This window comes from Drosophila innubila (genome assembly GCF_004354385.1).
Source record: "Drosophila innubila isolate TH190305 chromosome 3L unlocalized genomic scaffold, UK_Dinn_1.0 0_D_3L, whole genome shotgun sequence".
In the NCBI taxonomy this organism is placed as follows: Eukaryota; Metazoa; Arthropoda; class Insecta; order Diptera; family Drosophilidae; genus Drosophila; species Drosophila innubila.
Window position 1 is genome coordinate 5,575,150 of NW_022995376.1, and position 22,051 is coordinate 5,597,200.

Sequence of the window (22,051 nt, forward strand, 5' to 3'; positions counted from 1 at the left end):
ATTGCGTTTATATACAATTATGGCCCAAAAGCAGCTGCCACATAATGTTTAATTAAAACGGTTAAGTGCGTGGGGAAACATAAAACTGGGAAATCTGTAAACGTAAACAAAATCAAAACTCACTAGAAAGATAATTAAGCTTTAGCACGCCGAAGTTTAAATACCCTTGTTAAACATTTTAACTGTCCAAAAATAAAAATAATCTAGTTTGAATATCAGATGAAAAGCTAACAGCGATACAAGAAAATTAATTATAAATATATTTAATATTTAAAAATAGTTTAGCACAACTTCACATAAACTTAAAAATTAAAACAAGTGTACACTTACAATAGGTTTCAAATTGTTAAGTTACAAATTAATACTAATACAAAATATAAGGACTAACAAGCTTAAATACTTTAAAGTTTTTATATAATAAGTACAATGGTCTTAAATTAAGTTTAGGATTTACAGTTTTATATTAAGATATCTTAAAAAACAGCAAGCTATTTTAAAAATAAGAAATCATTTCCGACTGATCATTCCTACACTGATGAAAATAAGGTTTCTAAATTCATGAAAATTCTGCTTAAATATTTATTTTTTAAGTGAAACAAAAATGTGGTATTTTTGAATAATTTTTTAATGTTTTAGAAGAAGGGTCTTTAATTTAGATTTTTGTCTCAAAACTAAGGGCATCCATGTAAAGAATAAGATTCTTAATTACTTAAGTAATAGGAATAAAAGTTTATTAATTTTTGTGTGAAATATGGCGTCTGCTTTTAATGTGTTACACATATCGTATCAAAATGACAATATCCTATGTTAGGGTATTAAAATCCAAACTGAAGTCAAGACATAAACCTTGTGCTGACCCTGAAAGAGGCAACGACAGACGCACTCAAAGTGCAAGTAATGCAGTTTTAAAGGCAGGAAGGGACAACAATTGAAATTGTAGTTAAAAGTGCGTCTAATGGCCAAAACTGTGAGCTGAGCTGGTCAATACGAGTAAACTGGTTACTGGTTACTGGTTACTTGCTGGCTTTGTCAACAAACAATTGTTATATCGCCCACCGACTCTAATTACTTATTGATCGCGCTGTCTATGTTTGAGAATCGAATCTGATATGGGTCTCAATCTGAAGTGAAGGTCGTTGGAGTCTTATGAGCTATATAAACCACCGTTGCAGTTGCCACACCACAAACAGTTCTCGCTAGAAACTCAAAGCAAACAGTCAATACAGACCAAAAGAAAACAAATCAAATTAACGAAAATGTTCAAATTGGTGGTATTGTCTGCTCTTCTCGCCGTAGCCGTTGCCCGTCCCGGTCATCTGTATGAATCCCCAGTGGTCTATGCCGCGCCAGCAACCACAATTGTCCAGGAGAACGTCTTGGCCAAGGTTGGTGCTGTGGTGAAGAGTGTGCCCACCTCTGTCTCCCATCAGAGCCAGTCGGTGGTGCATAGCTCCGCTCATGTTGTCGAGGATGTTGTGGCTCCCGTTGTCAAGTCAACGCCTGTGGTTAGCTATGCCGCTGCTGCTCCAGTGGTACACAGCACTTGCTGCTATGCACAGTGCCTGCTGCCCAGTTGCACACATTGCAGCTTCCTCGCCGCTGACCTACACTGCCACAGGCGTGTGGTAAGGACACCTCAGGATTCGCAGGATGACAGTGGGACTTGCATTGTTGGACGGTTTTTGTGATACGATTTTGAATAAATAAATGTTTTTGCCTTTGAATATCGATTGAGTTTTGTTTTTCCGCTCAAACAGCTGCAGGTTCTTATCCCTTTAAAGTTCATTGCTCCTTGGCATTAGCTTCCAGCTGGCCAAGTGACAGGCAGCCAACAAGTTTGTAAACAAACGGACAGTTTCTTGTGCAATACTCAACTGTAATATACCCATACAATAAATAGAAAAGAGGTGCTTTCGAAATTTCAAAAAATTCATCATAAATATTTATTTTTTAAAAAAGAAAACTTTATGCAAAAAATAAAAAATATATAGAATTGTTAGTTGTCTTACAATCCAGATATATTTTCTACTATCAATAATTTTCGATTGGTATTAAAATGTTTAGCAAAATGTTAAATAATAAAAAACACGCCTATTTTATACACTTCAATATTTTAATCAGACGCTTCAGATGGTTACATTTTTAATAGTTCTTACTAAATAATTTATTGGAAATCTATAAAAATAAAAAGGGATTTAAGATTTTAATAATGTTCTCAAATAAACCTAAACTTCAAAACTTATATGCTTACAATTTGTAAAGTTTTATACAAGCTGACTTAATCCACTCCCTATGCTTGGATTAGTATATAGACTAAAGGCTAAAATAAATATAGAAAGGCGGAATTGTTGTCCTTGGTTGCAGTGCAGGTTCAAGGACAATAATGCACACGCAATGCATTGACGAATGGTCAATGAACCTGAAAAACTAGAGAAAAACAATTTAGATCAAACTGTTGTTGAGACGAGAGCAACTAAAAAGCACACTATAATTTAGCATACAGCGGAAGTTTCTAAATTTATGAATAGACATAAATTTGTTACAATTTGATACGATTTTGATGTAAAATGTATTAAAAAATGTAAATGTAAATGTAATAAAATTCTCACACTTATATAAGCTTTCATTTATTTATTTAGTTTGTCATTAATTGCCAGACATACGTAGACATTAGCAAAATGTGATAATACCCTATTTTTTATTGACAATGTAGAAACAGGGTATACAATAAATGCGCATCGAGTATGGATAAGACATTGAAAAGTTTACTAACTTTGTTCTTTCAACTAGAAGTGTAATAATATTTGAATTTACTTAATTCTAATTTAATTATAGAAAGGGTAATCATTTATTTTTAAGCACTTAATGATCTCCTGACGCCTTTTTTTTGTTTACCAATTACCCAGAGGTACTTATTATATTTTTAATAGTGTTTTCTATATTCACACTCGATTGCTGGATGGAATGGATAGTCAGTGAAATTATATTCTCATTGTTTTTAGCCTTTCTAAGTAGCGTTAAATCGGAAAGTTCGGAAATGCACAAAGATAAACATCAACTGCATAATGCCTCAACTTTTATTTGTAATAATTATAATTAACTAATTGTTTTACCAAAAAACATTTAAAACCTTTCATTGTATTGATTGAACTGATTTTTATGTTGGACTGTAACTGCTAAACGAGTTTTGACTTGCTTTTATAGTCTACATTACATGCCACATGCCACATACTAAATACAATTCAAGGAAATTTCTTGCAGCTGCCACAGCTAAAATATTCTCGGAAGCCTCAAGTATTGAGTCGGAAGTTGAGCTCAGCTTACAACAATAATATAATCAAATGTCAATGGCAAATCTCGTCCCGGGGCCAAACATTGGAGCCGGGTTCACGTGCGACTAATGAGCTGTGGTTCGAAAATGAAAATAAGAGTGGGTTTGGCCACAGCTCACAATTCAATTCGACGACGAAATAAGTGCTTAAGTGGTGCGGTGGTGCGGTGGTTTGGTGCGTAACTGAGCTGAAATTGGCCGCGAATAATAATCTGGTTTATTGTCTGCACTAAGAGACAAGACAAGAATCCGTTCAGGCACGTACGACAACGAGTACTCATTGTATTCATGAGTGTATGCATGAGTGTGTGTATGCGTGTGCCTTGAAAGTGAAGTTCAAGTATAAAAGACAGCGACAATTGAGGCAACAGGCACAGTCTACACTAATCTACCCTTCGACACAAGTCAAAGAACCAAACACAGCTCTACAAAAATGTTCAAATTGGTAAGCAGTCCAAATCGAAGTGAATGAAGTTCCTGCTGGAGTTGATCTTAATATCATACTTATTTCCAACAGTTCGTTCTCGCCGCCTTCGTCGCCGTTGCTGCTGCTCGTCCAGGTCATCTGGCGGCTGCACCACTCGTCTACAGCGCACCCACCGCCTATGTCCAGGAGTCGACATTGGCCAAGGTTGGCGCTGTGGTGAAGAGTGTGCCCACCGCTGTCTCCCATCAGAGCGTTACCCAGGTGCACAGCACTCCAGTGGTTGAGGATGTGGTTGCTCCCGTCGTGAAGACCACGTTGCATGCCGCTGCTCCTGTTGCCACCTATGCTGCCCATGCTCCCGTTGTGTCCACCTACTCCGCTGTGGCACCCGCTGCCTACACCACCTATGCTGCTGCCCATGCTCCCGTTGCCTACTCTGCACCACTCGGCTACTCTGCCCCCGTGCTGCACCACGCACCACTGACATACGCAGCCAGCGCCTGGTAAAGACGAGAACGAAAGATTTTGATGTCCGTTGTTGACTTGTGTCTCCTATATAAAAAAAATTAATAAAACTTCGAATTTAAATCATGAAACCAACTTAAAAGTATTTATTTCCTGGGTTAACAAGTATTATCTAGGATAATATTGCTACATCGATGCATCAAATTCTCCATTTGCCATTTTTTGCGGTTAAAGTGTGATTAAAATTCTAGCAACCACAATAATATTAGATTTTTCAAATCACCAATAAACACACACATGAAGAGGTATATTAATGAATTTCACATCTATTTTATCTCGAAAACAACATATTTTCTTATATTTTACGATATTTTGTAATCTTGCTTTTTAGGTTAACTTTAAATTAAATTTAATAATTTCAAAAAGACTAATTTTTTTTAAGAGCTGTAATTAATTAACATCGATACATCGCATCAAAATCATGGATTCAAAATGGATGTGTATTTTCTTATGAAAAATTATTTAAATGATGAAATTTCTTTTTTAACAACCATATATATTTAAAAAAAATCCTTTGTCCGTGAATACTGACTGATTGAGCATTGTACAGGCCAAACGGGTTAACATGCAAACATGAAATTTTGACACAATATACCTAAGATAATTTAGATTTAGAAATATTTTATTCAATAATCGACGGATTTATGTAAGACTTTTTCTATGATCAGAGGTGCTTATATAATCATGGGTGAATTAAAAATTGGATGTTTTAATTGATTCTCCGTATTTAGAAAATGTATGTAAAATAGTATAAATGCCGAAATTTCTAATACACTGAGACATAGATGTTTTCAATGACGATTTTTAAATACGATTTTAAAAATCAATATTATACTCGTATTTACATCACTAGTTAATCCTTTTTACTTGAGGTAGATGCTGGGATAGCTGACGGCACCATTCCAGCCGGGCTCGTACCACTCGCTGCCATAGCTCAGTGGTGCGAGTGGTGCAAGTGGTGCGAGTGGTTCGCTGGCATAGGCGTATGAGGTGGGGCTGTAGGACTTCAGAAGCGGCGTATGGTGACTGTGCTCCACAATGGGACGCCAATAGGGACGTTTCTCGTGCACCACCGTTGAGCTCTGATGGGAAACAGCAGCTGGCAATGCCAAGGACTCGTAACCCAGCACAGTGGGTGCATATTCGATGGTTTCATAGCTGGGCAGATAGCTGGCATGAGGACGTGCCTGGCTTAAAGTGGCATAAACCGCGCACAATACAAGCACCTACAAAGTAAATTGTGGTTTAAATTCGGCTTATCCATTGCTTATCCAAAAATCAACTCACAATTTTCAACATTTTACTCTTTTCTTTGAGGGTGAACTCAACTTTGATAGAAACAACTGGGAACTGTGGTTAATGCTGAAGAAGCACCACAATTTTATAGCTCAGTTTCTTTACGTTAGAATTGGCACAGACAATCGAGCCATCAAGATCTTTGTTTGTTTTCTTAGGTTTTTTTTTCATATATTTTTTCCCAAGCTAAGACGCCTCATTAGTGACCCATTTGGGCGTAACTGAGCGCCTAAGTGGTGCAGCCAAGGCAACAGCCAAAAAGTAGTCAAAACTTGGCTTAAACTTTTGGCAAATCTCTCATGGAATATTTGCTGTAGACTTTTGTTAGCTTCTGTCTCCAAAAGGAATGGCAAAGCAGTTACCACCCACAAGCACCACACCCACCCGACTGCACCACTTGTGGCTATAAATCAGCTGCATTTGTGCTGCATTTGCAACGACTCCAGTTGCCACTGCAACGCTCCAGTTACCAATTTCCAGTTGCCAGTTGCCAGTTAAAATAAAAACAATGAAGTCAGCAAAATTCGCATTAGCATAAACACTGACATACGTTGTGGTTCGAATATTCCACGCCACGCTGACTTTTCCTGGCTACACCACTCGCACCACCAACACAAATTGTGCGACAAGTCTTGGTTTTTTTTTTTTTTTTTTTTTTTGCTTCTACGCTTTTGGTTAACTTCAAGCTGACCTTTGGGTCTAATTCAATTAAAAGCACGCAAATGTGAACCATAACAACTCACTGACAGCACCTCAACATTATGTTATAATTAGTGAACCAGTCTGCCCCACATTTTGCCCCACTTCATAGAAAAATAACCATCTTTAATTGCCTTGAGTACAGCTCAGTGTAAGTTGAAAATCTTTTGGGTCTCTTTCAATTGAAGCTCGCATTTAATGTGGTGTTAATTGTGGATTTTATAATTCTGTAATTGGCCAAGCTTACAACTGTTTGCCACTTGACCCACTTGCATTTTTGGTATGATCTGCTTTAAGGCCATTTTGCTGTCATTCATAAGTTTTTCATTACAATTAAGTCTTAAATTATGTTGCCTACTTTTAGGTGTTCGCTTAAATAAAGCTTTCGTCGAAGCTTTTTCAAGCTAAGCTTAAGCTTTCTTGCAAAGCTTAACCCCAGAAAGGCATAAGAGTTGAGCTATATTTTGAAGTCTTTCAAGACAGAGTTAATTATATTGTTTAGACCAAAAATGGAAATTCACAGAACAGTATCACTTACTTGGCCATAATCTGTCGGGGGAATTACTTAGAGAAATATGTTAACAATTTTGTTTGTAGCCTAATCTTTGTTATGTTATGGAGCGTTGTCTTAAGTTGAGTTGAGTTCTTTGATTTGCCAGTTTTGTCTGCTGTTGTATTGCGAACAAAGTTTAGTTTATTATTAGGAAGTACAGTGGGTACAATAGTTGAAATAATAGAAACAAGTGAGATTAACCAAATAAAATTCATATATTTTTTATAAATTTTTACTATATTGCTTCATTTAATTATTTATTATTTTTTAATATTGAAAATATAACTTTTGCTTATATATTTTTTTAATAAAAATGGAAAATAAGAGCTATATCATGATTGTTAAATAAAAATTGAAGTTTAAATATTATTAATTTATTTTTTTTTAGTTTAATAAAAAGTATAACTTTTATTTAACTTATCAAATGGAATTCATTATACTTAAACATCTCTACTTAATCGCAACATTTTGAAGTTTAAAAATTTTTACTGCGAATAAGATATATAAGGGATCAAATGAAGATGACTATTTAAAATAATAATTTTTCATTATATTAATTTTTTTAAGTTCCTTTGTCCTTGAAGCAAACTAGAGATATCAATATAAGAGCCGCCTATTTATAGAAACTAACATAAATATTATCTTAATCTGATCTTAATATTCTTCCACATTTCTGGGAGCCATGAACTCGTTCATTCTCAACCAAATCAGAGACTCGCAATTCCGTTGATTGGTTGCGGCCAACGAGTATTGACGGATAGACAGTTGGATTACGAGTGTGGTTAATAGTTTAATTAATAGAAGTTGGCAACAAGCAGTTGTCCGCTGGGACTGCCAACCAACAGTTGGACAGAAGAGAGTGCAGGAAGGGGGGAGAAGAATTCGCCAACTCGACGCAACATGCGGCTTAATTAGCGTTAGAAATCGCACAGTTTTAGCTATTTTTTTCCCTGTCTTTTTGGTTGACTGACTGTCGAGTGTCGTGCTTGGCAGTTGTCGAAGTCAGATTGGTTCGCATAATGCGATTATATTTAGCGGACAAGTATAAGTCGGCATCGCTCATACGCCCCGTAAACGAAACGCATTTAACGCTCATTTAATAAGCACTTGAAGTTGTACTTGTAAATGTAAATGGACTTTTGGATAGTTCTGGAATGATTTATATTGGGGCGTTACGACTTTCAATTGTCTTATTAATTTTAATGGCGCCATTACAACTTTTTGTAGCTGTCGACTTCGCTTACCAAACTTTTTTTCAATTGTTGGCCAAATAACAGCAGCATTTGGCCATGTTTTTATTTTTTGCTTAGCAACTTCCTTGATTACAGCAGTTTTGAGTCGCTTTTGGCCCCAAAACCGGATCCGTCTATTTCCATAGCTCAGCGTGGTTCAATCAACGTACTACATAAATTTAATGTGAAGTTTAGCCGAAGCTATCATTAAGTCTAATTGACTTTTTATAGCCACTTTTTGTTCTTATTTCATCCGTTGGCTCGGTGGACGTGACAATAGATGCACTGCAAGAAATAATGGGAAAAAAAGCATTACAATTTATGTTAAGTAAAGCTTAATAAGCGAACAGTTTATTTCTCTCAGTGTCGAAACAAATGCTGAGTACTGAACCACATCATCAGGTGTTTGCAATATCTTATAATGAGTATGTGGATCGGCATTAAACAATACACCAAGTTCAGGGTGAGTAATCCCAAATCATGTGTATTCGATCTGCTCATTGAACGTTATTCACATGAATTAGTCAATCGCAATTAGAACAGAACACCAAACAACAACAAATAGTGAAAGTCGCATTCATAAAACGATAAAAACAGAGGGGGAAGTGGGGCATGGAGAGGGAGCATATATATTTCACCCCGCTTGTAGAACACACACTCAATTAAAAGGCAATAATCGTCAAACAAAAAAACTAAACTAAACTAAACTCTGATCAACAGCTCAGGACGTGTGGGACTTATAGAGCATATAAATCACATGACGATGTGTGGTGTGTGCATAAAAAATGCGATCAAACAATTTGCATAGAATTTGGTGACAGACAAGCTACAAAATATAATAGAGTTTTATTCAGTTTGACGAAGATAAAATACACTTTCGATAGAGAGAGCAAAGAAACCAAGACTATAAAAAACTATAGTTTTAAAAATATTTATATAAGGAATTAAAATTTAATTAATTTTAAATCAGATTTAAGTTTTAACAAAAGATTTTTGCAACTTGAATTTTTAAATCATTATTTTTTTTTTGTATTAAAATACATTTTAGTAGATTATTCACATAAACAGAAAAATAAAAATATTGTTATATTGCTTCATATTACTTTGACTTCAATAAAGAAGTAAAAAATAAAATAAAACTACTGATTTATAAAATAGAATAGTGAGTTTAACAAATAAACTTCTGAACATAATAAACTTTAGCTATATTAAATTTCAGCAAGAAATCTTCAACGAAAGCTGAGTTCACATTTAACAAATTTAATTATTTTATACAATAACCTACTTCAAAATGCAGCAATATTTGTTGCAACTTACTGTTACTCTACCTGAGCAAGTGTATTGAAAATAAGCTACTATTACAATTTGCCGTCGGGGTGTTTGCCATTTTTAATTTACGAGCATAAGTTAGGGGCGTTGTTGTGGTAGTTGTTGTTGTTGTTGTTGCTGCACAAATTGGCCCATGCGTGTGTATTCAAATATATGTAGCAGGCGACTGTTAAACTACTTAATTATGAAGCCAATTCTGCAATTTGCATTGAAACGCAGCTCATTGAAGCTGTCAAATAATCTCAGCTTCAAAAGTTAACAGACATGGCTAACAGCAACAGCAACAACAACAACAACAACTATGACAGCAACAATTAGAACAACAAAATAGTCACACTACGTGCTTTTGTTGTCAGTTAGCAAAAACGTAATTGCACAATGTCCTCAACAAGTTGGCCAAAAAGAACATAAATGGCCAAGGCGTTGGCCCAGGCAGATTGGCCAGATCTTGGGATAAACACTAAACTCGCGGCCAAAACCGAAGGTGACTGCCTAATTGTCACTGACAGCTGCAGAGCAGCGACAAGAGGTCGTTTAAATTTCATTAATGAAACGACAGCTAGTTTATTATTACTGCCCTTTAAAAAGGGTATTATCGTTTTTTTAATAAATATGTTACTTGATTTTTTTTTAAGTATAGCTACCCTATATTTAGCTTATAAAGTTAACATTAAGCACATGAAATTTAAAATTTTATTTCGTCTTAATATAATATCTAAGCTGCTTAGTTTACATATAATGCTTCTAAGAAAATGCAGCTGTGGCAGCTGAAAAAATTTGCCTAGAATTCGATGTGGAATGTGGTATGTGATGTGCACTATATAAGCAGGTGAAAAGCCTTAGTCCAGCTATAGTCCAAGACAAGAATCAGCTCAATCAATACAATGAAGGCTGTGATTTGTTTTTTGGTAAGACAAAAAATTATTTCTAATCAATAAAAATTAAATAAGAATAATTTTAAAAAAGATTATAGAATTAAAGAAGAATAATTTTCCAGTTTATGTTCATCTTTATGCTACTTAGAATCTCAAGCGATGCAGCAAGCATTCACAGAATTCCCAATTTATCGCCACTTAGAATCATGCAAAAAGATGAGATGGACAACTTTACCTACCAAGTTTATTATCCAGAAGTCGAGAGTGCCTTTAGAAAAGTCTATTACATATTAATGTCTCCCTCCGGATATTATTTCAACGAAAAAAGGCGTAAAGAGATCAATAAGTGGTTAAAACTGGATAATGAGCCTTTCTTTTATTGAAATATTATTACTATTATTGTAATCAGTTGTTGTGTTTTTGAAATAACTTTATAGTTATTAAAACTAAGAAGGGTATTTAGACTTCGTTAATGTAAAGATAATTAAATTTAGCTTGCTATTGAATATAACACACGAACATGTACTCTTCGCAGTTGCTTGGTATTCTAGTAATTTTTTTCAATTGTCTTGCCATTGTTACAGTTGTTAGTAATAATAGTATTATTATTATTAGTTGTTGTCATCACTGTCGTTGTTGTTGTGGTTGTTGCTATTGTTATTGTCGTTGTAATGTGCACGACATTGCCGCAGTCAGCTTAAGCGACCTTGACCGCGTCCAACGTGTGGTATACTTAATTGGCGCACTCGTTGGCCGCGTCACCGTTGCGCACCATATAATTATGCAAAACTAAAACAAATTATAAGTTAATTAAATTACTTTTTGCAAGACTGTATTGTACAATAATTTCGCAATACATTCGCTACCCTTCACCCCCTTAACACCCTTTTTATAAGAGACTGTATTATGATTTTAAAAATATCAAATTATATTAAGTACATTTTTTTAATTTAATCCAAAAGTGTGAAAGGTAATCCTTATTTTGAAATAAATAAATATAATTTTGCGCCAAGAAAGTTTTCAGAATTCTTAGTATTTTTAAAAACAATTAATAATAGAAATTATTTGAAAAAAAAGCTGCTTTCAATAGGTATTGAAATGAGGTAAAGGTAAGTTTTTGTCGAACCCGAGGTCTGTTTTTATTATCAATTGACACTATTAACAACAAAATGAAATATTGAAAATATGTTTCAAATTAACAAAAAATTTAAAATACTTTATTCTATTTTCAGGATACCCACAAATCAAAAATATTATTACCTAAGCTTACCCTCGAGGTCAGTTTTTATTGTCAATTAACAAAATTTACAACAAATTGAAATATTGAAAATATGTTTCAAACTAACAAAAAATTTAATATTTAATTCTATTTATTTATTTATTACCTAAGCTTACCCATTCGTTTATTAAAATTTATTTCATGTTTGATTTTTTTTAGCCCATATTTTTTATTTGTTATGACTGCCTTTTTTTTGGCTTGGGAAATTTCTCAAATTATTTGCAAATCTCTTTCATATTGCATTTTCCTAGAAATGCCATAAATCATACAAGTATGCCAGAAACTGAATCAAAAAATCTTAAATTGATGCCTTTTAATTTGAAGTTTGAATGATTTGTGTTGCAGTTGCAGTTGCAGCAGCTTGTGGCATGCAGCAATGCGTTGCCCAATGCACCAGCAACGAAGCCATTAAAATGCAATTACAGCCACAATGACTGGCCACAAGAGGGCCACAAAATTGGCATAGCACCACTAGCTGTGGTTGCTCTGGGTGTGTGGGTGGGTCACGCAATTCGTATCCTGTTTTTTTTTGTCAATCAAATAGTTGATTTCTGTTGTGTCGAAGCTATTTGCATATCGATAAAGCCGCAACACATGCAAATTGCTGCCACGAGGTGTCCGGTGAAGGGTTGCCGTCAATATGCAGATTTTGACAATTGACAATTGGAAACCACCAAAAGAATTGTCCACTGTTGTTTGAATTTTTTTTTGTTTTTTTGTCGATTGATTTATGCGCCATAAAGTTTAAGCTGGCTTTGTGCTTTGTGCAGAATCAAAACTCTCAGACTTTGAAGCAGCTGCCACTCAAGGCCCCAATTCAGCATCAGGCCTACGCCCGATTGTATAATCGCCTTTTATCGTATCGCAAACAAGCAACACAAACAACAACAACAAATTGTTTTCGTTGTTATTGTTGCATTGATTATGCTGTGCGGTCAGCTACCAATTTGACGCTGTTTTCCCAGCTGCTTAAGCAGATTGCCAAGCGATAGTGATAAGGCGTGGCCAACCAAAGAGAGGGAGAGAGGGAGAGCAAGGGGTGTACATAAAGAGAAGTGGAAAGCGGGTGCAACAAACAGGGGGAATCAAAAAAAATTAAGAATGGCTATTAAGAAATCTGGCAGGCCATTAAATCGAGTGCTTGAATATGACGCGAACACGGACTGCATTTTATGTCGAATACCCTGTAAGCATATAAATGTGTAAATAAAACATGTTGAGCCTACGAGAAAAATTGTCAAGTAAAAAGCTATCACAACCTAAGAATATTTCTACATTTATTTAAAAAAAAATGCATCTAAAATATAAAAAGATGAAACTTCAATATTTAAGCATATTTTTATTATAGGCTTAAGACCATATTCTCTTTAGAAATCTTTAATATAATTTAGATCGACCTCTAAATGATTTATTTAAATTGCAAAGCATTTTGATTTTTTTTTTAAAGCGATATAATAAAGTTTGTATAACGTAAATCACTTTTTTTAAATAAAGTAGTTCGATTTTCAAATAAAATAAATCGCTTATATATAATGTATCCTTAGATAATATTTATTTATTTCCTTACAAATAATTTGCAATTGAAATTGGCAAGATAAAAATCTTAGCTATAATTTAATTAATTATAAAAACATTTTTGAAGCAAAAATTAAAATGTTAATTTTAACTACAGGGTAACTTTCGTTCAATATTCATCATCAAAGACACTTGCATTTGTTTATTTTTCTAATTTATTTGCGTTTGCGATGCGAATTGATTTTCGAATGAATTGCAAGTTACGCATACGCCGCGTACGCTGCACCGTGCCAACGATAAGAAATCAGTTAAAACAAAAATTAATGTGAAAACGTCGAGCAACAAAGTGGCAAGCACTGTTGACCACTGGGCAACCACTGGCAGCAGCTGGACACTGAACTGGACACTGGAAACGTCGTCCACTCACAATTTGTTGTCAGTTATTAAGCAGCTCGATTTTTCATGTGCGTATTTAGACGGGATTCGATGTTAAAGGTGTGAGGGGGGGGGAGAGGTATTTTGAAGGAGTTGAGGCACAACATTTGCATAGTTAGTGTCGAGATTTTATACACCTACGGAGTGTGCTGTCAATCAGCACAAATGTTGATTGATAATCATGTGCGTGAGTTTAGGCCACAAATGCGCGGTTTTTAGAAAGGAAGCTGTATTAATTTAAATGTGGGAGCTACAAACTAATCATATGTATGATGCATTGCACAATGATATTTGCCACAATTTGTGGCAGGTTGACGCCCAAAGCTCGCACCATTTGCAGGCGGCATTTGAGTTAATTGCGCGTTAAGTAAACCGCAAATTACAACAAGAACAATTAAGCGACCACAAAAGAAACCAAGAAAGAACAACAGCAATAATAACAAGCATATGTAAACTGCATGCAACAATGGTGGAAAAGTCATGCAACGGCTTTAGCCTTTGATTTCCGGCACAAAAAAGAACAACAACAACTCGTAGCTCCAATTTTCAAGCTACTGACAACTCACTTCGGTGCGAACCGAAGTCAACTAATTGAATTGATCATTGCCAGTGCGATCGAAGAGTTTTTCACGTATTCGCGATTTCCACTCGGCTACCGACGGTCTGGGAAAATTCAAATGCAACAACAACAACAACAACAACTAGGCGCGTGACTGATTTCTGTGGCACTGCATCAAGATCGATCGAGATCGTATCTCAAAAGCTCTGCATGCTATTCTCAAAGCGAGCTACGACGACGTCGACTGCGACTGCGACGCTGACTGCGCAGCAAACCCGAAGCATAAACTGAAGTCGGCTGTGATTTTGCAGCCGCCGAAGTTGCGGACAGGGCAGGGCGTTCACGCTTTTGATTCGCAGTTCGCCGTTCGTGTTGTTGTTGTTGTTGTTGTCAGAATATTTCTCAGACTTTTGATTCGGTATAAATATGCCAAGCGTAGCGCTTGTTTAAGCATAACACACTCAACTCTTCAGCCAAGAAGTAGCCAAGTCAACCAAACAACCAACCAAAATGTTCAAGCTGGTAAGACAAACAAAAGACTTAGGCGACAAACTTGTCACTAATATTAATTCTCACTCGAATTGAATAGATTGCCGTCCTGTCCGCTCTGTGCGCCGTTGCCAATGCTGGTGTCATCTCTCCCTACAGCCATGGCTATGGCTTGGGCTATGGTGCTGCCCTGGCTCCGGCCTATGCTCCCGCTGTCTACTCGCACGCTCCCATCATCAAGAGCTATGCTGCTCCAGCAATCGTGCACGCTCCAATTGTGAAGACCATTGCACATCCCGTGGCCACATCTTATGCCAACACCTATAAGGTGGCCACTAAGTCATATCCCGTGGTGCATGCTGCTCCCATCTATCATGCCGCACCCGCTGTGGTTGCTGCCCCCGCTCTGCACACCACCTCCACCTACCACGGACATGGCGGTTATGGAGGTTATGCCAGCTACCCAAGCTACGGTCTGGGATATGCTGGTTATGGACATGGTTATGGCCATGGTTATGGTCTGCACTAAGCGTCCTCCAGGCAGCACTTCTCGTTGACGACCATCCTGCACCACCCTTGACACGAACACCACCACCAAGTAGAAGAACAACAACAACAATCACATCTGCATATTCCCAACGGTTTGTGTTAGATTCCTCAGTACAATATGTTCGACATTTGTGTTGAATTCGCAGTCGTGTTCAAAATTCCATTACAAAACTGGAGACAGAGACAGAGACACGGGCTGAGAGAAAGAGATAGAGACAAAGTGAGAGCGAGAAAGAGAGCAAGAGATCAAGTCAATGCTGTTAATTATTACTTTTTGTTATTGTGCAATGCTCGTGGTTTCGAATTAAGTAAATAAACGATTCAAAAAATACAAACAACTAAAACAATAGAACATTCTTTTTATGATTATACTGGGAGAAAAAGTTTGCTTTCATTTAAAAATATATCTAATATTTTTAATTGTATTTAAACGATAATAATATTTATTTTCAGCACTGTTAGTTCTAAAATCTAAAAGTATATCTGAAAATTGATATAGGTATATATCAGTTTGGTTTATTTATATATTTTTTTTTAATTCATTTGATTTAATAATTTTTATAAATTTAAATAAATATTCTTTTTCTTATTACTACTCATAATATACCATCTTTTTTTGGGAAAATTAACCTTATGATATATATTTTTTGTTTTTTTTTCATTATTTTGTGCTTACTATAATATTTTTTTTTTGTATTTATTTTTTTAAGTGCAAAATTAAGTTGCATAATGTTGACTCTAATTATGCCATTACATATGTTGAAATTTTTCTGCGTAAGCTATGTTGAATTACCGTTTCACTTGTGCTTTTTTTTCAGTGTAGCCCGCAAAAGTGTTGAAATTTTCCTTGAACAAATTCAATTGAAATGCCAACGCCTGGTAATTATGCGAATGCCTGTTGACAAATGTTGATAGGAGCATAAAGTGGGGCGTGGCAAGTTGTAGTGTGGTGTGGTGTGGTGGGGTGGAGTGGGGTTGGCTGGGTGAGTGGCTAGCTGACAGGTGGCTGCAACGAAAGTGCGTCGAGTGGTGCAATTGAAATAATTATTTATTAAAGCAAGTCCAAGTCTGTCTCACCGTCTGCAGCTGTCTGAATATTTAGCTGATTCGTTTTTGCGAATTGAGAAATTGGAGCAGTTGCTAAATGTGTCACTTAATTTGCTTTTGACCAAGTTAGTGGCAATACACAAGTTGGGTTATTAAAACTGAATATAGTAACCAGAAACAAAGTTTAAATGCGATACACCAGTGAATTCGAATAGCAACAATGCCGCATTGTGGCAACGACCTTAGACAAGCCAACAAATGTACAACAATTATGCCCAAGTTACCAAATATAAGATACAATGCGCATTATAGGCATAAATTATGCCCCAAACGATCGTAAACTCTATTATTATGATTAGTTGAAGTTGGTTTTGTTTACGATTAAATATTAACAACGTTGACACCCGTCGATTGTCCATCTCTTTAAATTAGTAGTTGGCCAGTGAAGCATTCAACAAAGGCCGCACCACAATTTGGCAACGACCTTGCCGATGAGTGTAGATGGAGGGCCAGATGGAGGGGCAATAAAAAAAATGTAGGCTGCTTCCTACTTGCAATTTGCGCATTGAATATTCATTCAAGCAGAAACATTGTCTCTGCCACAATACTGCACTCACTACTCTACTCAGTTGGGTGGCTCAAGAGAAGTGGGAGAGCAGGGGAAGGGTGGCACAGTTACCTTCCGTTGTTTCCCACACCATGAGGCCGTGAGTAGCAATTGAAATTGAAACACCTGCTCACATTTGCTTTGAGTGCTTTTAGCCTGAACTTTGAGTTAATTTTGCAGCTTAAAAGTATGCAACAGCATTTGCATTTAATTATTTATGTTTATCTTGTTACAACATTTGCATTTTGTTAAGGCAACCGGAACGTGCATTATTAACAAGCCAATGACCACAGTTGAAGGACCTTCTCAACCGCAATAAACAAAACAAAAACAAACGTCACACACATCAAGGATTTTGCTGTTGATTGCATTTTCATTTTCAGAATGCACCCACTGGCTGGTTGGGTGGGTGGTTGTTGCAATTAAAAGGGCATTGAATTGCCACTACGAGAATAGCAACAATCATCCGAGCGGACACATGACAAAACATGTGCGGAGCTTAATTAAGGGCCAACTCGGAGCAACTCGAAGGGTCGGTCACTCAACCAGTTGCAAGTTGATCCTGGCCGCAGGAAATGCACGTTGCAAGCAACCAAAACACACGCGTCACTTGCCTCATCCGCCCACAGTCAGCGCTGACCTTCCTGAGAGCATTGACTTCGGTTGCAGATACCCTAGATGGGCAGCTGTAATGGGGTATACTAAACATTCTCATCAAACAATTTTATTAAGCAAATATTTCTTATTTTCTACTTAAATTATTTGTTTAATTTTTTTAAATAAACTAAAATTTGGTAAATGAAATTACAGATATCTATAATTATTTAAAAATGGTAACAAAATTTAAAATATGGAATATTATTAATATTAAGCCATAAGAGTCTCGCGGCAAATACAATTTTAAAATTTATTCATTTCATTCAACATCAATTGAAATCAACTCAAAGAACTAAATACATCTGTAATTTAAAAAAGAAAACCATTTTCATTAACAGGAAGGTTTAATTTTTAAAATATTTAAATATAAACAAGCGGTAAAGGCTATAGTCGAGCTCCCGACCATAGGATACCCGTTACTTATTTCAGTATACTTCTACTTGTCTGATCTTGATGCAAGTCAATGGAATAACAGATAATATTGGTAGATTACGTTAATTACCATAAAAACTGAATTATCTTTAAAACTCTGGGAATGGTAGTTTTTCGCGATTTGCGGGGGCGGAGGGGTGGGTGTCAAAAATTTAAAACAAACTTGACCTGCGTGGAGTCTATAGAAATCTGCGTGTCAAAGTTTGGTATCGCTATCTCTTATAGTCTCTGAGATCTAGGACGGATGGACAGACGGACGGATGGACAGACGGCCAGACGGACAAACGGACAGATGGACATACATGGCTATATCGACTCTGCTATTGATGCTAATCAAGAATATATATACTTTATAGGGTCGGAGGTGCCTGCTTCTCCCTGTTACATACATTCCAATGAACATAATATACCCTTTTACTTATTAATTAAGTGACGGGTATAAAAAAAGTTATAATGAAAACGTAAAAGTGTGCTCAAAATTTTAATTAATTAAACATTCAATTCAATCCACAAAAACCCAGTACTTCAAATAAAATCCTTTTTCACTCTGTAATTCCACTAAAAAATCTGAGAATCTTTGCCAAATCTTAAACTTTAACGTCCTGCTAAACCAAAGCAAGGAGCTTTTTATTAATTATTATTGTTATTAATACGAATTTGTTGTCCCTAAGCCGCAACATGTTCTCCTTGTTGTTCTGTGTGTTGCAAATGCGGGTTCAATGACAGGCAACGTTGCGTATGAGTAACATTTGCCTTGCAGCATATTGAACTGTCACTGCCACACGCATTCAGAAACAAACTGTGGGGCAGGAGAAAGTGAGGGAGAAAGAGAGAGAGAGGGGGGAAGAAAGAAAGAAAAGGGAGAGAGCAACAACAGACATCAAAAGCCAACGATGTGTGACAGATTTTTCAGCCGTGTGTTCGTTGCGCGTGCCTCAAGTGAGTGTGGCAGGTAGATGTTGCCAAAAGGTAACTCGCATGAAAAGCAACTGGAGAAGAAGGGATGAAGTGGGAGGGGGGAGGGAGGAGTAAGGGATTGGGAGCATGTTAAACCTGCGAAACACGTGCGCCAATTTAGAGCGCATTACGCGAAGACATCTTGTCTGTGTTTTCAGCTTCTGTTGCCGGCGGCACTTTACATGTACTTGCCTGCCTCTGTGCCGCACCCCTTGCCACACAATCTAACATATACGACTTCGAGTGCTGTGGCATGTGCCACACTCGAACACACAATTCGCGAACTTGTAGAATATTCCCATATAACGAATTCGGATTGTGAGGCCACTTCGTTATGCTAATTTCCCAACAACTTCAACTGATCCATGTTTTGTTGACATTTTTTCTTAAACATTTTTATATTTTTGAGGGCACGTGGCATTTGTGGCACAATCAAATTGGCTGCCTTGTGAGTGTGTGAAAATATCTCCAGAGATTTTGATAATAAATACATTAATTTTAAATTCAATAGATTATTATATTTTTTTTTCAATACATAAATATTTTTGAAATTTAATTTGAGATTTTCAATTAGATCAATTGAATTTATTTATTTCCAATTGAAATCGTTGTATTTCATAAGCTTCAGCTTTAATTTCAAAATGTTGTCATATATGTAATATTTTAATATTTTTAAAATATTTATTTCTAAATTATTTTTATATATTTTAAAAAATTAATTCTAAATATATTTATATAAATTATATAATTTATTTTTTTAGTAAATGTTAAGTGAAGATAAAAATAATTCAATAAGTTATTTATTAACGAATTCGAGTCTATATTTATATTTATTGCATACTTTTGAGTGTTGAATTATTTCAACAAATTCAGAGTCTACTTTACGGCGTAGTCACAAATTGTGCCACAGGGAGGCCTTTTAAATGATATTTTGACATTTATTTTCGACATGAGCTATCAATCACATTCACAAGGCGTGGAACGTGTTTGCAATTGCAGTGGTTCAAGCCAAAGACGCACCACTCTTTAAGCCAACTTCTAACCCAATTTCTTGGCAGCAAGACAGACAGAGAGAGAGAGAGAGAGAGAGAGAGAGAGAGAGACTGTCTTCAGGGACTGCGCTTGAATTTGTTTTTTTTATGTATTTTTAACTTGCAATCAATTGCGAAACGTGTCGCGTGCATTTGCCGCACGATTTGCTTGTCGATTGAACGTGGTTGGTGGTTTGAAGTTGGTCGGTGGTGCTTGTTTGTTTGCTGGTTGCCGACGGCCTTTGGCTGCGTGAAATGCTCCCGTAATGGAGTTTTACTTTTCAGCAGACGCGTAATCCGCAATCTTCAATACGCTATAAATACGCGCATTACTTAACCAAATCAATTCATTTCACGAGAAAGTCCGACATAAGAAATACCTATAAGTTTTGCCAAATCGGAAGCTACAAAATGTGGAAAATTGTAAGTAAATTGGTATAAATAAGAAGCAAAAATTTAGTTTATAGAAGTAAGAATTTTGTTTTAAGACAGTTCCAGTGTAAATCAAATCGAACTGCTTTCGTCACTAGCGCGAACTGACGTCCGCAGTGATTGCTATTAATCTCTCTTACTATTTTTCTCACTCTTTTTCTTACTCTTCTCTTTCAGCTTGCTCTTCTGTTACTCAGCTGCTGCTCAACCACATTTGCCGGCTTTTTACATGCTGCACCACCAGCTCCCGTTGCCGTTGAGGCCGTTTACAGTGCACCACATGCTCTGACTTATGCTGCTGCAGCACCACCTGCACCACACTTTGTTAAATACGCTGCACAACCCACCGCTCATCATATTGGCTACTCAGCTCCTGTTGCTGCGCCTGGTATTAAGTATACGCTGGGTGCTCCCGTAACCACAACAACAACTACATATACCGGCTTTGCTGCAGCCGCACCACCCGCTGTACACTATGCGGCTGCACCACCGGGTGTACACTATGCTGCAGCACCACCGGCTGTACACTACGCTGCACCACCCGCTCCAACAGCCGTACACTACGCTGCCCCACAGCATGCCACTGTACACTATGCCGCACCACCGCCAGCCACATTTGTAGCCAGATTTGCAGCACCACCGCCTTACCCGTATCATCTGGCTGCACCACAGCCTTCATATGCCAAATTTGCAGTTCATGCTGCACCTCCAATTGCCACCTACGCAGCACCCGTTGCACCACCCGTTGCAGCTGAGCTGCCTCTGCCCTGCGACAGCAGCTGGTGAACAACATTATCATCATGATTATCATCATCACTTTGTTGAATTTCAATGTTAAGCGTCGAATTAGCAATAAATTAAGCAGAATTATAAGTGCGTGTTTATAAATCTCGATACGAATCACCTTCCGCGGCATTATAATTAAGAATCTTAACGTTAATTATGGGCAAATAAATAAATATTAACTCCATAAAAAATGATAAATTATACAAAGGCAGATCAATCGATCCGATGACCAATCTCAATGGAATAACTATTGAAGCTGTCAAGCTGCGTTAAGCAAATCCATCAAATGGGTCAGCAGTTCAATTTCTGCATAAAACTCAGACGCCAAAACGACGACTCTATTACCACAAATTATAACTGAATATATTTAAAGCTGAGGAGGTCAGCCACTCCAACTCTGAGTCTGAGTCTGAGTCTGAGTCTGGCTGCCTTTCGGGCTATGTTTCAGGTAGTCATCTCAATTAAGTTCCTAAACAACATTAATACTCAACTTATTAGGCAGTCAATGAGCTCTATCTCTCTCTCTCGGTCTTTATCTCTGTCTCTGTCGCAGTCGCTGCCTCAGTCGACGTCTGTTGTTGCTGTTTCTGTGAAACGACCTAATGATATTCGTACCTGGTGTCACATGACAGTCGATTTGTGTTTAATAAGCCCAAATGCTCAAATGCTCACAAATGTTCACAAATGCTTGCAAGGTGTCGACATTGTTGTAGTTGTTGTTGTTATTGCTGTTTATCGTTTGGCAGGAGCGCCCCTTTTAGAGGGATAATCCTTTGCACAAGTTATTTATTAAATTGTTTATAAAAATTCCAAAAAATACTTTAAAAAAATAACAAATTTTTGTTTTTAAACATATTTTAAAATATCCGCTTTAAATTTTTAGAACTATGCACATTTGGGTGGCACAAAATTAATAAAAAGTGTCTAATAATCAGCACTCTTAGCTTTAAATAGTCTCACCTTTATTAAGTTCTAGCTACAATATTTAGGAAATATAACTAGTCGCTGG

The 22,051-nt window shown here is 36.6% G+C and overlaps 5 protein-coding genes and 1 long non-coding RNA gene across 6 annotated transcripts; 5 read left to right on the forward strand and 1 right to left on the reverse strand.

Moving 5' to 3' along the window:
• The first annotated feature begins 1,197 nt into the window (after positions 1-1,197).
• LOC117787701 lies at positions 1,198-1,724 on the forward strand. The gene has a single exon (XM_034626296.1). It carries the CDS (start codon positions 1,257-1,259, stop codon positions 1,686-1,688), a length of 432 nt encoding a protein of 143 aa, XP_034482187.1. The 5' UTR covers positions 1,198-1,256; the 3' UTR covers positions 1,689-1,724.
• A 1,990-nt stretch (positions 1,725-3,714) lies between these two features.
• LOC117787702 (pupal cuticle protein G1A) lies at positions 3,715-4,358 on the forward strand. Its single transcript, XM_034626297.1, has 2 exons — positions 3,715-3,776; positions 3,849-4,358. Exons 1-2 carry the CDS (start codon positions 3,765-3,767, stop codon positions 4,263-4,265), a joined length of 429 nt encoding a protein of 142 aa, XP_034482188.1. The 5' UTR covers positions 3,715-3,764; the 3' UTR covers positions 4,266-4,358.
• Positions 4,359-4,879: 521 nt separating this feature from the next.
• Positions 4,880-5,600, reverse strand: LOC117787705. Its single transcript, XM_034626300.1, has 2 exons — positions 5,571-5,600; positions 4,880-5,509 (listed from the first exon to the last, which is right to left on the reverse strand). Exons 1-2 carry the CDS (start codon positions 5,580-5,582, stop codon positions 5,147-5,149), a joined length of 375 nt encoding a protein of 124 aa, XP_034482191.1. The 5' UTR covers positions 5,583-5,600; the 3' UTR covers positions 4,880-5,146.
• A 4,643-nt stretch (positions 5,601-10,243) lies between these two features.
• On the forward strand, positions 10,244-10,797 carry LOC117787707. Its single transcript, XR_004617693.1, has 2 exons — positions 10,244-10,300; positions 10,390-10,797. It is a non-coding gene; the product is annotated as an uncharacterized LOC117787707 (long non-coding RNA).
• Positions 10,798-14,513: 3,716 nt separating this feature from the next.
• LOC117787700 (cuticle protein 64) lies at positions 14,514-15,307 on the forward strand. The gene is made up of 2 exons (XM_034626294.1): positions 14,514-14,577; positions 14,645-15,307. The coding sequence occupies exons 1-2, from the start codon at positions 14,566-14,568 to the stop codon at positions 15,071-15,073; spliced, it is 441 nt and encodes a 146-aa protein (XP_034482185.1). The 5' UTR covers positions 14,514-14,565; the 3' UTR covers positions 15,074-15,307.
• A 4,928-nt stretch (positions 15,308-20,235) lies between these two features.
• Positions 20,236-21,042, forward strand: LOC117786914 (cuticle protein 16.5). The gene is made up of 2 exons (XM_034625334.1): positions 20,236-20,247; positions 20,434-21,042. The coding sequence occupies exons 1-2, from the start codon at positions 20,236-20,238 to the stop codon at positions 21,040-21,042; spliced, it is 621 nt and encodes a 206-aa protein (XP_034481225.1).
• Positions 21,043-22,051: the final 1,009 nt, after the last annotated feature.

What these genes read in the sequence shown, in the direction of transcription:
- LOC117787701 (XM_034626296.1), top strand. Translation starts at nt 1,257, where the DNA reads ATGTTCAAATTGGTGGTATTGTCTGCTCTTCTCGCCGTAGCCGTTGCC.